This window comes from Jatropha curcas, chromosome 8 (genome assembly GCF_041381405.1).
Source record: "Jatropha curcas cultivar XTBG-Jc1 chromosome 8, XTBG_Jcur_1.0, whole genome shotgun sequence".
NCBI classification, from domain to species: Eukaryota; Viridiplantae; Streptophyta; class Magnoliopsida; order Malpighiales; family Euphorbiaceae; genus Jatropha; species Jatropha curcas.
Window position 1 is genome coordinate 25550031 of NC_143158.1, and position 15888 is coordinate 25565918.

At 31.9% G+C, this 15888-nt stretch overlaps 1 protein-coding gene across 3 annotated transcripts; it reads right to left on the reverse strand.

Moving 5' to 3' along the window:
* Positions 1–5813: 5813 nt before the first annotated feature.
* Positions 5814–15634, reverse strand: LOC105635593 (SET domain-containing protein). 3 transcript variants are annotated; one of them, XM_037641423.2, is made up of 14 exons: positions 15378–15633; positions 14928–15233; positions 14417–14509; positions 12855–12983; positions 12484–12598; positions 12298–12408; positions 11968–12086; positions 10348–10480; positions 8552–8628; positions 7712–7909; positions 7100–7289; positions 6726–6904; positions 6340–6440; positions 5814–6255 (listed from the first exon to the last, which is right to left on the reverse strand). In XM_037641423.2, the coding sequence occupies exons 2-14, from the start codon at positions 14940–14942 to the stop codon at positions 6114–6116; spliced, it is 1602 nt and encodes a 533-aa protein (XP_037497351.1). In that variant the 5' UTR covers positions 14943–15233; positions 15378–15633; the 3' UTR covers positions 5814–6113. The 3 variants fall into 3 exon arrangements, with proteins under 3 accessions (XP_037497351.1, XP_089581346.1, XP_020535568.1); XM_089725220.1 differs by having other exon boundaries at positions 6345–6440; positions 12298–12598; positions 15378–15634; XM_020679909.3 differs by having other exon boundaries at positions 12298–12598; positions 15378–15631.
* Positions 15635–15888: the final 254 nt, after the last annotated feature.

Here is a 15888-nt window from a genome sequence, read left to right on the forward strand (position 1 = left end):
CCAGGCCAAGGGCCAACTTCGCGATCGCGTCTTGCAAGGTCGCGAGCGCGAGAAGAGCAAAATGAGAGTCAGTGAGTTTGAAGTGGAAGTCGCGCGCGCGCAGTGCAAAGTCGCGAGCGCGCGACGTGCTTCCAGCCTACGCAGTGCCAGGTCGCGACGCGTTTCCAGCCTGCGCAGTCTGCACTCTTTTGGTCATATCTCTCAATATACAAATCCAATTTGGGTGATTCAAAAACCCATGCAAAGCTAACACATAGAGGAACAAATAACTCTTCTATGACACTTCCTAATTCCATCATTAACTGGGGTCAAAATCAAGATGAAGTCCTCCCCTGTTTTCAACATAAACTCAATACCTCCCCTGTTTTCTCACCACTACCATTCTCCAACATGAAACAATATATTGTCTCAATAGCAACACACCACACAAATTCTCATGCAAAGACAATAATAAGAATCAAGAGATATCAAACCTTTACTCCAAAAAGCTTGAGCTCTGTTCTAGCTTCTCTTCTCTACACTCTTCGAACTCCCTTCTCCTATACACATCAAAATTCTTACAACTTATCTACAATATAACTCAAGTGGAGACTGAATAACATAAAGCTGCAAGTAATTCTACTTACTTGGAGAGAATTGAGGTTGCCTAATGGGATGGAGAAAGAAAGGAAATGAAGGAGATGAAGAAGATGGCGATAAAGATAAACAAGGGAAAGTAAAATGATGATTACGGGTAAGTCATCACAAAATCAAGATAAATGATGGAAACTTACTACATGGTACCTCAAGTGGGTAAAAGCTACAACTTGATACTCAAGCTTGTTCTTTTAATGCCATTAAATCCTAATCCTTACACTTTGCTCTTTTTCTCTCAATCAAGTAAGTCCACTAATAATCCCATTCTACCCCAACCAGGTTTGGTTCAACTCGACTCAACTCAATGCAAGACTCGACTCAATGCAAAGACTCAACTCGGTAGGATGTCACAACAAATATTTTCTAATCTATGGGATTCAAGAACCCAATATGATAGAGTTGGCTAATTTATTTTTTGGTGATGTGTCTGATGTTTGGTTTCAAGGGTGGATCATTCATAACTCTAATACCACTTGGAATTAGTTTATCAAGGTCCTCTATACTAGATTTGGTGAACTTACGCTAATGGATATCATAAAGGAATTCAATAAAAAAAAGATAAGATTGTCTCTATTTACCAAAAGAGATTTGACTGCCTCAAATCCCTCATGCAAAAACGTAACCATGGACTCACTGAGCAATATTTCATATCTAGCTTTGTGAGTGGACTTAATGAACACCTCAGACCCATGGTGAAATTACTTCATCCCATTACTCTCATGCAAGCTTATGAGTAAGAAAAATTGCAAGAACATTCTATTGAGGTCATATTAAAGTCTCATAAACTTTTTGATAAACATTTTCCCCCTAAATCAAACACTCCATCCTCAGTTCACAAGTCACCTAACATCCCCCAAAAATAATCTGAAACCCTCTCAAAAACTTTTGAACCCACTTATAAATCCAAACCTTATTTTTAAATGTGGGGAAAATACTTCTCTAGATGTATAACTAAGCTTAAACATTTGTTGAACTTAGAAAGTACTGATATTGAGTCGATAGTCAATTAGTGGAAGGAGAGGAGAAGATAGAGGAGTTAGAGGAAGATAATACCATCGTTTAGTGCTTTAGAGGGTTGTGTCCTCTAATACTCTTAGGATTAGGGGAAAACTCAAAGTCAAACTGTCATCATCTTAATAGACAATGGTAGTACCCATAGTTTCATAGATTATAAGCTCAGTCAATCCCTAACTTAAGGTAGTAAAAACCTTCCCCCTTAATATCAAGGTAGCTAATGGTCAAACATAGCAAAACAAAGTGTCAAGATTTGGGAGTGGAAATCCAAAATACATATTTTCGGTACAGCCTTAGAGTCCTACAATTGTTGAATACCACATTATCTTAGGTGTAAATTGGTTAAACAGTATTAAGCCCATTCTATTTAATTTTATTTCACCTTCACTCACCCTTCAATTAGATGCTAAACCACTAGTGCTCTATGAGATTGTTGAGTTAGCTTTTTTACACTTTATCTATTGTAAGTCTCTCTAAAGATTCTTTCGAAAGAAATGTCATTCCATTGGTCATATGTTCTCTGTTGAAGTCCAAACAACCATATGTCACCCTTCTACTTCCATAATACGTCCTACCATACACAAAGTACTTAATCAATACCAAGATATCTTTTAAGAATCCCATTTCCTTCCACCCTTTAGAGGTCATGAACATTCAATTCCTCTCATCTTGAATGCAAAACCTATAAATGTTAGGCCTTATATGGTTAATCACGTATAAATGAGATAGAGAAACAAATCAATGAGATGTTACTTGCTTCTAACATCCAATCCATGAACCATAGAAATGACCATAAAAATGATCCCATCCGTGAATCATAAAAATGATTTGAATAATCCAATCTATTATATTTTTAAACTCAGCTAGGCTAGATTGGATTGGATTGCTTGGATTTGAATTGGGTTGGAATAGGTCATGTATGACTTGTATCCTTATAACTTTTGTATGACTATTTACTTATTTGAAATTTTTTTTATAAATTATATTTTTAACTATCACTTGTCTTAAACTTTTCATGTCCTATTTTTTTCAAAAATTATCGAATCATACATTTATATTGTCAAGTATTCTATCTGTATGTGCATGCAACCTAAATTTAGTCATAAACAACAGGGGAAATGGCCAAATACTTAATTTAACTCAAACTTTTATAAAAAAAAATTGCAGCTGCTGAACTTTGAATATAAATTTGTAGTCTCAAACTTTAATTTTTAACCTTGTGCTCTTTAAACTTATAATTTTTCTATACTTGTGGTCTCTGAAACTAATTCACTTTTCAATCAGTATGAAATTATTAAAAAAATAAAACTCAAAAAGGCCATGAGGTTAAAAAGTGAAATTTAGGAGACCACAATTTAAAAAAAAAAATTTCAAGAATTAATTAAAAAGTGAAATTTAGGAGACCACAATTTAAAAAAAAAAAATTTCAAGAATTAAATTATGTACTTGGCAGTAAGAAAATTAAAGCTAGCATCATTATGACATTTGAATATTTAAAGAGAATGAGTAAAATATCTTATCTATTTTACAAAATATCTGACATAGTTATTTTTAAGATTAATTAGATTAAAGTTAATGAATCATAATTAAAAAATAAACAAAATTTCATTATCATAAAAAATTGGATTCTTGATTTCTCCAATTACTTAGAAAAAAAAAAAAAGTAGTTGTTCATAACATTTGTTTAAACTATTCACTTTTAGCTTTTAATTTTAAATATATCCCTTTTAAGTTATTATAAGTCAATTTAAGAATTAGTACGAAGTGGTGTTGTGGCCACAAATTGCAAATAGTAGTACTCATAAGTAACTTAATCTGTCACAATTATCAAAAATGATATATGGATTAATTAACTAAAAGTCTTTTTTTTTTTTTTGTTTTTGAAGATAAGTCTAACTGTTTATTAAAATGAGAAATAGTATTAGTAATTTAAAATGATTAGGACAATATAGTATTTTATTTAGTCAAATAGTAATTTTTAAATAGGTAGAAGTATTTTTCTCTTTTTCTAATCGTAATTTTAATTCGAGCTACTGTTGATATTATATTCTTTCGTTTGCTTCACCTTATATTTTTTCTTTAACTTTTAATATTTTTTTGCTTCACCTTATATTTTTTATTTAACTTTTAATATTTTATGTACTTTAATAAACTCAGAACTGTTGTTTTTATTATTGTTGCTTTGTGAGGGTTTGATACTTTGTAAGGGTTTATCACTAAATAAAAATATGATATTTGATTTTATTTGATTAAAAATTTTAAATCTTAATTTGCAGGTGTAGATCTTTGATCAATGGAACTTGGTGATGCAGTATTTTCTTCTATTAATGCTATTGACAAACAGTAGCGATTTGCAAATTCTTGGGAAAGCAATCTAGATGTAGAAGATCAGTTATTATTTTGTCACCCAAATCAATTAACGGATTAATTGTTACTATCATATCCGAGTAGAAAAATTTAATATTATATTTTTTTTTAATTTTAATTTTATATTCTTTTGATTTGTTAAAAGATCAACAAACTATATTAGCTATTAATAATAAAATTTTATATCTAATCTATGTGAATCATATTTTTTCAAAAAAAAATATTTAAAAGTATATTTAATTTATAAGTTAAACCAAACATTCTCTCAATCTAAGAAAAAGAAACTTTAAAAAAAAAAAAAATCTATTTAGTAAAATTGTTGTGTTGGTAATTATAAATTAATAATGGCAAGTAAAACTTTTAGATTTTGATTACAACAAATAAAACTAGAGTTAGAGTTAATAATCAGTTCTTGAAATTGACAGTCTCGATCCTCTTGAATAAGAAATTGGGATTAATCCTAATTTTGGATCAATCAGAAAAACAAATAATTTTCACGTGGTAGACAAATGAAGAGGAAATTGATCTAGCAAAATAATTTAATAATCAATAATAATTTAATAATTGATGTAAGGTAAGAAATGAATATTTTAGGCAGGAAATATGTAACATCAACCGACTCATAACCTCACTCACCAATTTCAACTACCACTATTATTAAAAAATAATAAATAGAGGCAGCAGAGCATAGACAAAATTTTTGTCCATTAAGGAGTGGAGATAGCAATATCTAATGATAATTGTTTCAGTGTTTGCAAACCTAATGAAATTCTAGTGCTAAAAGCCTTACGTATTGCTTACCTTCAAATAATAATATTTGATTAAGTTTATAACATAGTAATTAACATGCTAATCAGAATATAATGAGATTGACAACTACAAAAATAAAAAGTTTCCAACTTTATCCTTTCTTTCCAAGTGTAGATTTCCGAGTGCAGGGTTAAAAACACCCTTGTTTAGGTGTCATGGATTGTATTTATGTTACCATTTTAGGTCAACTTATACAAACACAACCTTTTAACCCGTTTTGAAACCATAGACGGAATATGAAATTAATGAAATGTAAACTCCAGAGTGTGAAATTCGTGAAATATCACATTCTGTCTTTTGATATTAAAAAAAATATTACGAGTTTAAATATTACTTATAAAATAAAATTAAATAATTTAAATTTCATTTTTAATAAAAGAAATATGGAATTGAGAATTCTCAATCTTATTTCTTCCAAAATTGTGGAACTGGAACTATGATAAAATTTATCAATTCCATGGACAATAATCTATTTTTTTTCAACCAAACAAAAGAATCTGACAAATCCACAAATTATTTAAATTTTATCACTCAAAAAATTCCACGGTTTTTTTGTATTATTATTTGAACTCTGAACCATTGTTGAACAGCAGACTAACACTGAAGAAAACATTAATTAAAGGTCTTTAAACTTAGGTTTAAGTTAAATTAGGGCATCTCCTCCACTTCTATGCTCTTTTCTTTTTCTTTTTTTTTTTTTTTTTTTTTTTTTTTTTTTTTGGTGTGTGTGTGTATGGCGTTGGCTGAGTCAAACTGCAGAATCCACAGCATAAAGAAAATGATAAATGATGCTTTAGTAAAAAGCAAATTGTTTGAAAAGTCAGATTATGGCATATATATCTCATCTCCAAAATAGAATTCCTTTCTGATATAAAAATTAGGTAGGAGCTTAATGGCCACACTTCTAAAAGCAGTAATGCACATACCTTTTCCTAAGGCCACTCATTTGTCTATTCTATTATCAAATGTTAACAAGGCAAAAGATATGAAGCAACACAAAAGTATAGCTTTAAGAATAGATCACAACAGTCAGATTCTCATATGCTTCATGCCAATTTACATCATACTAAGTGACAAGCAAAACGTTGCGACTGTGCGCTGACAAATCTTTGATTTTTTTTTTTTTTCAGCATAAGCTTGATGTAAAATTTATATTTATATGGAAGTCTGCTCTACATACCATATTTTATCCAGGTTTAGGTTGGACAGTCCATTTGCTCGTATGCATATGCCTATAATGTTGTTTTGAACCAGTTCATCCAGCTAATGCTTGCGCTGCTCAATGTTCACTCCTTAGCCGCGAACTTTGACAATTCATTTTGCACCAACTTCAGGCCAGCCTTGCATGAAGTTAAAATTGAGGATATGATCCTTCTTTGCAGATCTTTAAATTCCAATGCCAGCTTAACATCCCAACTAGCAGATTCTCTGCAATGATAACCACAAATATCAGAAATTGTTTCATTCAATTAGGGCATTTTCAAAGCTATACTTTTGCTAGGAAAGTTTTACTTGACAACAAGCTCTGTCTCGACGAGATTTTCCATCATGTTAGTGAAAGTAGACTGCAGGTCTTCCAGAATTTCTATTTCAATTTCCAAGTTTGATGGTGTCTTGAAGATTATAAAGAGAAAACAACATAAGAATCATCAATATGAAATTTCCTTGAGAAAAAAAAAGAATCATCAATATGAAATGAATAATTTCATTGACAAATCAGTTCAAGAAATTGCTGAGAAAAGCATACTTTACAGGCAGGGAAAAACTGTCAAAACAAATAATCATAAAACTCACGGGTCAACAACCGAATTTGCTCAAAATTTATGTTAATTGCTAAGAAAGTTGATGCAGTAAGACAAAATATATACATATATAAAACATGAAGGAAAGAAAATTACAATGGTTTTAGCATATGACTTAGGTATCCGAGCCCTCCGAAGAAAATCTAGCAACGGACATGGCAAGCCATAGTGGAATATATTGTGGTTTTTTGAGAGCCAAGTACCCCGGACCATATGAGTAGTCCAGATGGATAGGGAGCTATCCTCAATAAAATCAGTCTCACCAGCATCAATATCTGCATAAAAACAAGGATTTACATAATATTCATGCACATAAAAACATAGCATATTCGAGTGTGCAAGTGCTAACTAAATTCATTCAAAGACGCAATAACACCTGAATGAGAATACATACATAGTGTGTCCCCATACTATTTAGATCTCCCTTCTGAAAACCCCAGCCTCCCAGGTAATAGAGTAAAGAAAATTACCTAATGGAATTATATCATATGGATTGTCTCCTGGTGGTAAGAAACCATAGAATGTAATTAGATGCGAACTAGAGAAGCTCCCATAACTAAGACAGCATTGTTCTCCAACACGGCAAGGCCTTGACAATGGGAATTTTAATGTACTTGTTATAGAATCTACTTTGCCATAATGAACGATATGTGGATGGAGCTGCAGATCAAAGTTTGATAAGAATATGTCTTGAATAAAACAAACTGATACGTTTTTTATATGTAAGCATAGGAGATCCAACAACGCAAAAATGTGTACAAATAAGCGTAAGCATCTGAAGTGTCAGATTTTGGGCAGGAATAGAGGATTAACAATTATGAAAGTCTATTCCATAAAATATAAACTGTGAAGTTTCGACTTCAAAAGCAAGGGAATCAACAACTAGAGAGCAGAAATGGTTAAGCCAGTCTAGGTATATGTGGGAAAATTTTCAAACTTGCTAATGGTTGAGTCATTCTGGCCCATTTGAAATAACCACAGTTTCAAAATATTCAATAATAAATGTCATTACCATTGGGAGCCAAAACATCTGTACATGAAATGCGACACAAAATGGCAAAGACAGAGGAAGAATGGCGTACCGAATGGTTAAGAAAGCCTGCAATGGGAATCAAACATGTCCTCAACTTTCCATCAGGAAACATGATTTTCATACTATTGGAGTACCACAGTTCACAAGCCCATAAAAACTGCTCCCATGTATAGAGCTCTGGTGGAAATTCATCAGGATAACTATTGCATAGTGCAGGAACCAACTCATCGTATTGAACACGCAAATGCTGTGAAATTTTAAAGAAACAAACATGCCAGATTAAGAAACTACTTTTCTTTCCCTGAAACTTGAAATAATGTACACATATGATAGCGAGGAAGTTATACTCTATGAAATTCTATTTCCAAAAATTTCAGACCTCTGAAAGAAACCAAAGAGTTGAGGAACATATTGTTGTCCATATCCATTCATAAGAAAAACAAAACACATAACATCTTCACCATCTTTAGTTATTATTAATAATCAAGGACAGAAAGCAGCCAGCTTGGACTCCACTTAATATGGAGGACAACTTAATACAAGACCTACACTGACTATGTTATATACACATCTTGTTCATATAATACATAAGTTTAATATTTCAGTGAGAAGAGATTCTTTGAACTCTAAAAACACCTGAACTCTTTTAGAAAAAGGTTATTTCCTGGAAGTTACATTCCTGGGCAACAGCATTGGCTTGTGACATTTAATGCACAAGCTTAACAACTAACAGTCTTTTCTCACAGTCATTAAAGAATAAATGCACAATTTATCTGACAAAATTAATATGCTTTTCCTACAACTCCAGCATTCCTCATATGAAGCAAAAAATAACTGCGAGATTAAATATAGATATAAACAGCATAACATGGTACAGGAAGTTAGGAACCTCTTTTGCTTGCATTATCTCCTCTAAGAGCAAGCTCCCATCCAAAGCCATGATTGCAGCAACTCCAAAGCTCAGCCCTGATGATATTAGTTCAGAAAAAATGGGGAAAAAAAAAGATCAAAGCCAATCAAACAGGCAAAATCAACATTAACATCCAATTAAAGTCCTCAGAAAAGGCACCAAATGAAGGAATTGAAGACGTTTTATATCCCATAGAAAATTTGCATTAAGAGATTGCTCTAGGAGTACTACAACCTTTGGTTGCTTGCAAGTTCAAAATTCTTTACCATTGAAACAGTCAATGGACCCATAAATTTAGAACATTACAGATAAAACAACATGCATAAGTAAGGGTGTCAAAATGGGTTGGCGTGTCTGGTTTGACACGAACCCGTCTAACACCCGACACGATTAGGGTCAACACGAACATGACCCATTTAATAATCGTGCCAAATATTTAAACATGAACATGACGCGCATAACTCGTTTAATTAAATGGGTAAATAAATGCAACCAGTTTAATTAAATAGGTTATATACGGGTCAAAAAACCGACAAGTATGACACGTACAACCTGTATAACCCGCTTGATATATATATTATATGAAATAACCATTTTACCCTTAATTAAATGGGTTAGATGAGTTTAAACTTGCGTCATATACAGGTCACCTGTTTATGACACGAATTCATTTAGACTCAACCCTAACCCATTTAATTTCCTTATTAAACAAATCGTATTCCTGTATCATGATTCATCTTGACACCCCTAAGTAGACACAAAAAAAATTGATAAACTATAATTGTATACAAATGATTCAAAAATATAATTTCACCATGGTCTATGGTCACCAAACATTCAGCTCAATTTCATCTCATTCACAAAGGCAAATACATCAATTCACCCCTGAATTTTGCAACTTTAACCTTGTGGCACCATAAACTTTATGAATGATCTATCATGCATTTGAATTTGCAAATTTTGGTAACATTGCACACCTATCCATACTAATAGCAATAGTGTTAGGCTTTTTTATTTTTATATGCAAAATATTGATTTGATCTAGTTAGCATAACTTTTGGAACTATAGTTTTCACATTTTTCGATCATTTAATAGGCATTTCATTGATCTAATTTTTCAAGTTGAAGTATTCAATAAAATAATAATGCAACTTGAAGTGTTTAATAGGTGTAATTTTATAAGCTGAAGTATTTAATGGTTAAATAAAAATTGAGGGTGTCACAAGGTTAAAGTAATAAAGTTCAGGGGTGAATTTATATATTCAGCCCATTCACAAAAGATGAAGTTTCAAATTTGATTTCATCTAAAACTAGGGTATCCTTGTCAATTTCTATCATGAATTGCTACTTATATGGTGTTACAGCAAGATAATTTCAAATTTACTTTGACCTTTAGTGAAGTGTTTCCAAAAAAAAAACTGACAGTTTTCATCATGCATTTCTACTTATGTGCACATATATGGGGTTAATAGTTCTGTTAGATCCCAGTTGTTTGATATTCAGTAACTAGTGAAGTGTGAGAAATAAAGTTGGACGGATTTTATTGAATTCTAACAAGAGAACTGAAATGTTTGCAGCTCTGGCAAAGTCCAAATTGTAGATGCACAAGTAATATCTGCCAGTCATCTATATATATATATATATATATATATACACGTCTCAACATTTTTCATTGAAAGGATAACTAGTCCTGAAAGTATGAACTTGAATTCGGTTCCCACTTGCAAGCAAATATACACAATATCATTGACCAAGATTAACAGAATACCACACACCTGTATTAAATTCTTTTGGCAGAGTATCAAAGTAAACCTTGAATTTTGAATTACAATTATGCCTTTCCTTCATGCTCCATAGCAACAATATAGTCTCAGAGGAAATCCCATCAATCTGCTCCAATATATGATACTGCAAGCAAACCAAGGAATAAACCTTCTTGTATCAAACCATCAGGTTCATATTCTGGGATATCATGAACAAAGTGGAGCAAGCTGACATGAATCAGATCTGCCTTGAGACCCAACATTACTACACAGTACCAACATATATGCAGAGTCGAAATAAAACATATCTTAGAATGTGAAGCAGAAAATATCTTTTGAAGTTTGCAAAACCATTATGCTGTGCATGAGACATGAAGGCTCTGTTGTCATAATACAAGTTAATATATGTGGGCTAAAAAGGTCAGGACTCAGCCTACAAACTTGCCCATCATATTACAATATCAATTTTAGCTGCCTTTGTTATGCAATGTATGTCTATATGTTCTTTTTGTTATCTCCATGTAGTTTTTTCCTGGACAGGAATTGACTGCACAGTTGTCAAAGGTTAAAAGTAGACTAAGGCACTTGAGCGATATGAAGCATGCATTTATTTGAAATTTTGAATGTGCATAAGATACTAATATAATGTTCGCAAATTCTAAGTAGTGATAAATGCACATTAAATATCAAGAAGTTCATTACAAAATCAGCAATACTACAAAGATGTTTGCTATGGAGACTAGTTCAATGCAGGTCATGTCCATATTAGAATGCAAATCAATACACACAGTTGTATAATTAGAAAAATCTACCCTAAGGTTACACTGATCCTTCAATTAGTTTCAACAAAAACCATGTACACATGGAAACAAAAAGAAAACAGTAAACACAAACCACCACAAAGCCTGCATGCTCAAAAGATCACAAGACGAGCGAATCTCCGATTCTACTCAAAGCCATTTGTAGAAAAACAAGCAATCCTCATTTCATCATGTTCTTTCCGCCTCATTAGAGTTAAGGACCTTAATGCCGTCTTCCTCTTTATCTTCCTCACTTAAGGTACTTCCTCATCTATAATTTCTCAAAGAGTAGCCTAAACCTAGAATAGAAATACAATGGTTGTGATCTTTCGATTCAGTTGCTTTGATAAGCTGCAAGAGAAACAAGTTTAATTCGTGATTGGAGCACCAGATCACATTCTCATATATGCCTTTTAAGAGTTGGTTCTATGTAATTGTACTAATCATCTTGATATTGATATTGCAAGGAAAAATGAAAACACAACCATTCCAATGGACGTAACTTTAACAGAAATCCTTCGGCCCCTGTGGCACACCTAAAAGGTTCAATTGTAAGGACCCAGGCCCACAACCTAGGATTGAATCCTAACTTCAGACCATTCAGTATGCATGATAATGGAAATGGGTGTGCCTATGCTTTTGACAACTATGACTTAAAACTTGGGTACAGGAAATTACTCAAATCACACAATTTCTTCAGATATGTGAAGGTTTATTTTACTTTCTCTTTCTATTTTTTCCAGAAATTTTCCAAAGAGGTTGTTAAGAGAATGTAACCAAAACCAAAAAAGGCTGGGTGTATTTATATATGCTTATAAATAATGAAACGCACCATTTCAGATGGACGAACAATCTCTTCAGAAATTACAATGGATATAGGGACCTCCAAAGCGACATCCCCAACATTCAGATTTTTTGTTGCAATGGCTCCTCTACCAGCTCCTTCAACATCTATATGAAGAAATGATGCATGAGAAAATATATTAACAAGCAGATTTCTTTTCTTGTTCCAAACATAAATTATCATTTTTTTCTCGCTATTTGTTATTTGCATGTAGCAGTTCAGACTGTGTAACCAAATGATGGCAGACAACAAGGGAAAAAAATCCATATATTGTTTAGTGCAATCTATAGAGTATTTACCCTAATACTAAAGACTTACGGACAATATCCAATCTTGATTTAACGCCATTGCTTTCACCCCATTCTACTAGACTTTTCTCCTTGTCACAACTGTAGCTTTTATCTATTTTAGTCTCCTCTCTGTTCTTGTCTGTGAGTTCATTGATCCTATCAAGAATTGCATCTCGAAAGGCTTGCAAGACATTCATTTCGGTGTGTGTTTTACCAGAGGGTGAGCTGTTAACAAGTGCTATGATTGAATTGAGAGCTTCCACCTCATTCCTTGGGCTATAGTATTCCAATGATGAACATTCATCAGATTGACCAAAATAAAGTTCTACCTGCAACTCAGTGAGCCAGCATTATTTATTCATTACACACTAAGATTGAGGAATGCTATGCAAAAACAAACAGAAGACTCCAGAACTGCCAGATTCAGAGGAGCTAAAGGTAAATCATTGCTGCTACACCATAGAATATAGGTGCAACAATGAATTGATATAAATTATTATCAGTGAATAAGATCCACTAAAATAGTGTTCAATTATGTCTCTAAAATGAAGAACATGTAGATTATATAGAAGAATTGCAGTTTACCTCGTCTAAGTGTGTTATTCTTGCTATCTCAAGCATTCTTTCCAAGGTGGTAGCAATTGAATCAGGACATGGAGAACTCTGGATCTTTATCTGTTCTCTGACATCAAAACCCTTATTGGAAAGTAAACTCTGTCAAACAACAAGAAACATAATCAGAAGAAAGGTAGAAAATTAAAAACTCAGTCAAATAGGTCTTCTCTGATATGCAATGGGATCTAAAATTGCATTCTGAATCGAAAATAGAGTCAACATCAATGGAGATTATAAAAGAAATACATAATGAATTCCATAAACTTTTTATAAAAACCATAAATAATTTTATACTTATCCTATTTAGAACATAAAAATTTTCAGGGAATTTATCCACAATTCAACCATCACTATATTTGAAATTAATAAGGAATCCATTTAAAACCCCATACTTCTAATTCAGAAGAATTCACTATGCATAAATTAAAACAAATAAAAAAAATCCATCAAATCTGATGGAATTTACAAATGGTGTACTTCCCATCCTCGTTAATCCCTCTCAGACACACAGCTAAAAATCATTGAAATTCTAAAAATCCTACCATATGATGTATTGAACAATAAAAAAAAAAAAAATCATTTACATTTGAATTTATATCTATTAGTAGAATCCATTTGCATTCTTTGTAGAGTTTATACAAATGGATTCTAATAAAATTCATTTGAAAATGAAATGAATTGATTTTTCATTTGGTTACAAACACACAAATTAAAATGTTAATGCACAAAACAAACCATTTAAAACAGAAATTCAGAAAAATCTGTCCTTAAATCTAGCTCAAAACCATTTTGTATATACATTAGCATACCTCATTCTTGATTCTTCTTCTTTTTCTTTGTTCTTCTTGATAATTATATTTTTTTATATCTTAAGCTCATTCTCAATGTAAATTATATAATTTCATCAAATAAGCTTTCGTATCTACATGTAGTTTTAATTTTTCTCTCTCGCTCAGAAAAAAAAAATAGTATTACAATTAATATTTCTGGAAAAACATAAATTAATTCCAACAGAACTTGTCGGGCAAGCAAAAGAACTAGTGGCAAAAAAAAAATTTCATATCCATTTACATGTTTCCAGTTGTGGCCACTTCTTTCAAAATTATCAAAACGAAGCATGCACATGAACGATAGTAACAACTGTAGTCACCCATTACTTTCTATCTGTAATCCAAGAGCACTTAATTACCTGGTATGTTTATATGGATTGTTGTATTATTTTAAGGTTATCTATGATAAAACTTCAAATTGATTCACTTCTTAAAAAAAAAAAAATTTCCTCTAAACCTTGTAATTTTAATTTGATATTCATTTTTCCTTATTTTCTTAGACTTACAAATCAAGTTTAAGTTTTGCTAATAATTTAATGTAACTAAAAATCTTACTTATCATTAAAAAATCACTTACTAGATGGCTCGTTGATAATTTTAAAAGCAGCAACCATAATTGATAAAACACTGTATTGGATTTTTTTGAGCATTCACCCTAAATGAGAAGGAAAAGAAACATATCATCTTCCTTCTACTTCTCACCTTCTTTTTATCAAAAAAAGGATCATTTTGAGAGAGTTGAACAACTATGGTACATCCATCATCAGTTTCTTTTATCTTATTTGATGAACAGAACTGCAATAAACAAACAACCCACCATCAGTAATGAGATTTTCAGTTTACATTTTATATCAGTTGTAAAAAGTAAAAACGTACTGCATACACTGCAAATGCAAACCCTAAAACTATGAATTTTATGTACTAAAAAAAAAAAACAACACCAGCAGACCTTCTCCTATGAAGCTAAGCTAACAATAAATGTCCCTTAAAGAACAAATATAAACCAAAAGATGCTAAAGACCAATTAACCCTAGGCAGAAGGCCAAAAAGAAAAATAGTTATAATAGTATGTGTTTGGACAGTCAACAAGCAGCAAAAACAATGAATTTTCTACATAAAACTAAAAATTGAAGATAGCAAACAAAGAGATTTAGTTCAAGAAATGGAATTAAGTAAAGAATAGAATAAAGCATAGCTGAAACAAATGGGTTACCTTAGAATCCTCCATTGATAAACTAAAACTGAAGCAGCAGAACTTGCTTGAGTGTCAGAGGCCAGTGTAGAAGGCGGCATTCGCCTCCGAATCTAAAGAAACATATGAATTCGTAAAAATTCAAGGGTAAATTACTATTTAGTCCCTTTAATTTTATCAAATTCACTACATTTATCTTCTATTTGCGAAATCATCCCTCCGTCAAAAACGAAGACTCCTCACCGTTAAGTACGATTGAAAGACTAAAATGCCGTTTTTAGTTTTGTTACTACGGTAAAGTTGCATGCTTAGGATGAAGACTCTTTGCTGCAAATGCATGACATGTGCGTTAATACTTTGTGCATTATAGTCACAAAATGCAACTGATAAAACCAAGAAAGAAAATAAGTTTGAAAATTAAAAAAAATTAACAAAAACACTAAATAACCAAAGAAATTGATAATAAATTACCTCTGAACAGCACAAATAGAATTGGTTAAGCTCCCATTTTCATTAAAGCAATCTTCTTCTTCAAATTGATAGGGAAAATAGTACAAGTTATGCAAAAAGCAATCTTTGAAAATCCATTTGGGCATAATAACAAGCACCGGTTATGCAAACATTTTTTTTTTTTATTTCACTTGCAACAAATTTTCTTCAGCCCATTCGCAGCCAATTGGGTGCAATAATAAAAATTTGAAAAATAAAATTCAGATTCTTTTAAAAATTAGATTTATCTGACTCAGTCGTAGCGAGGCAGATGGTGAGGCAGGAAATATATATTGTTTCGTGGAGAATAAGTGGATAATATAATACTCAATCCATAAGTTTTCTAGAAAATTGATTAAAAAAAAAAAAAAGCTTATTTTTGAACTCTCTGGGAAAAATTCAACATTCTTTCTAAAATAAATTAAAATGAAAACTTTGAAGATTAGAGTGGCTGGTTGCAGCTGAGACAATTAGAAAGGCCCAAGTCACTAAC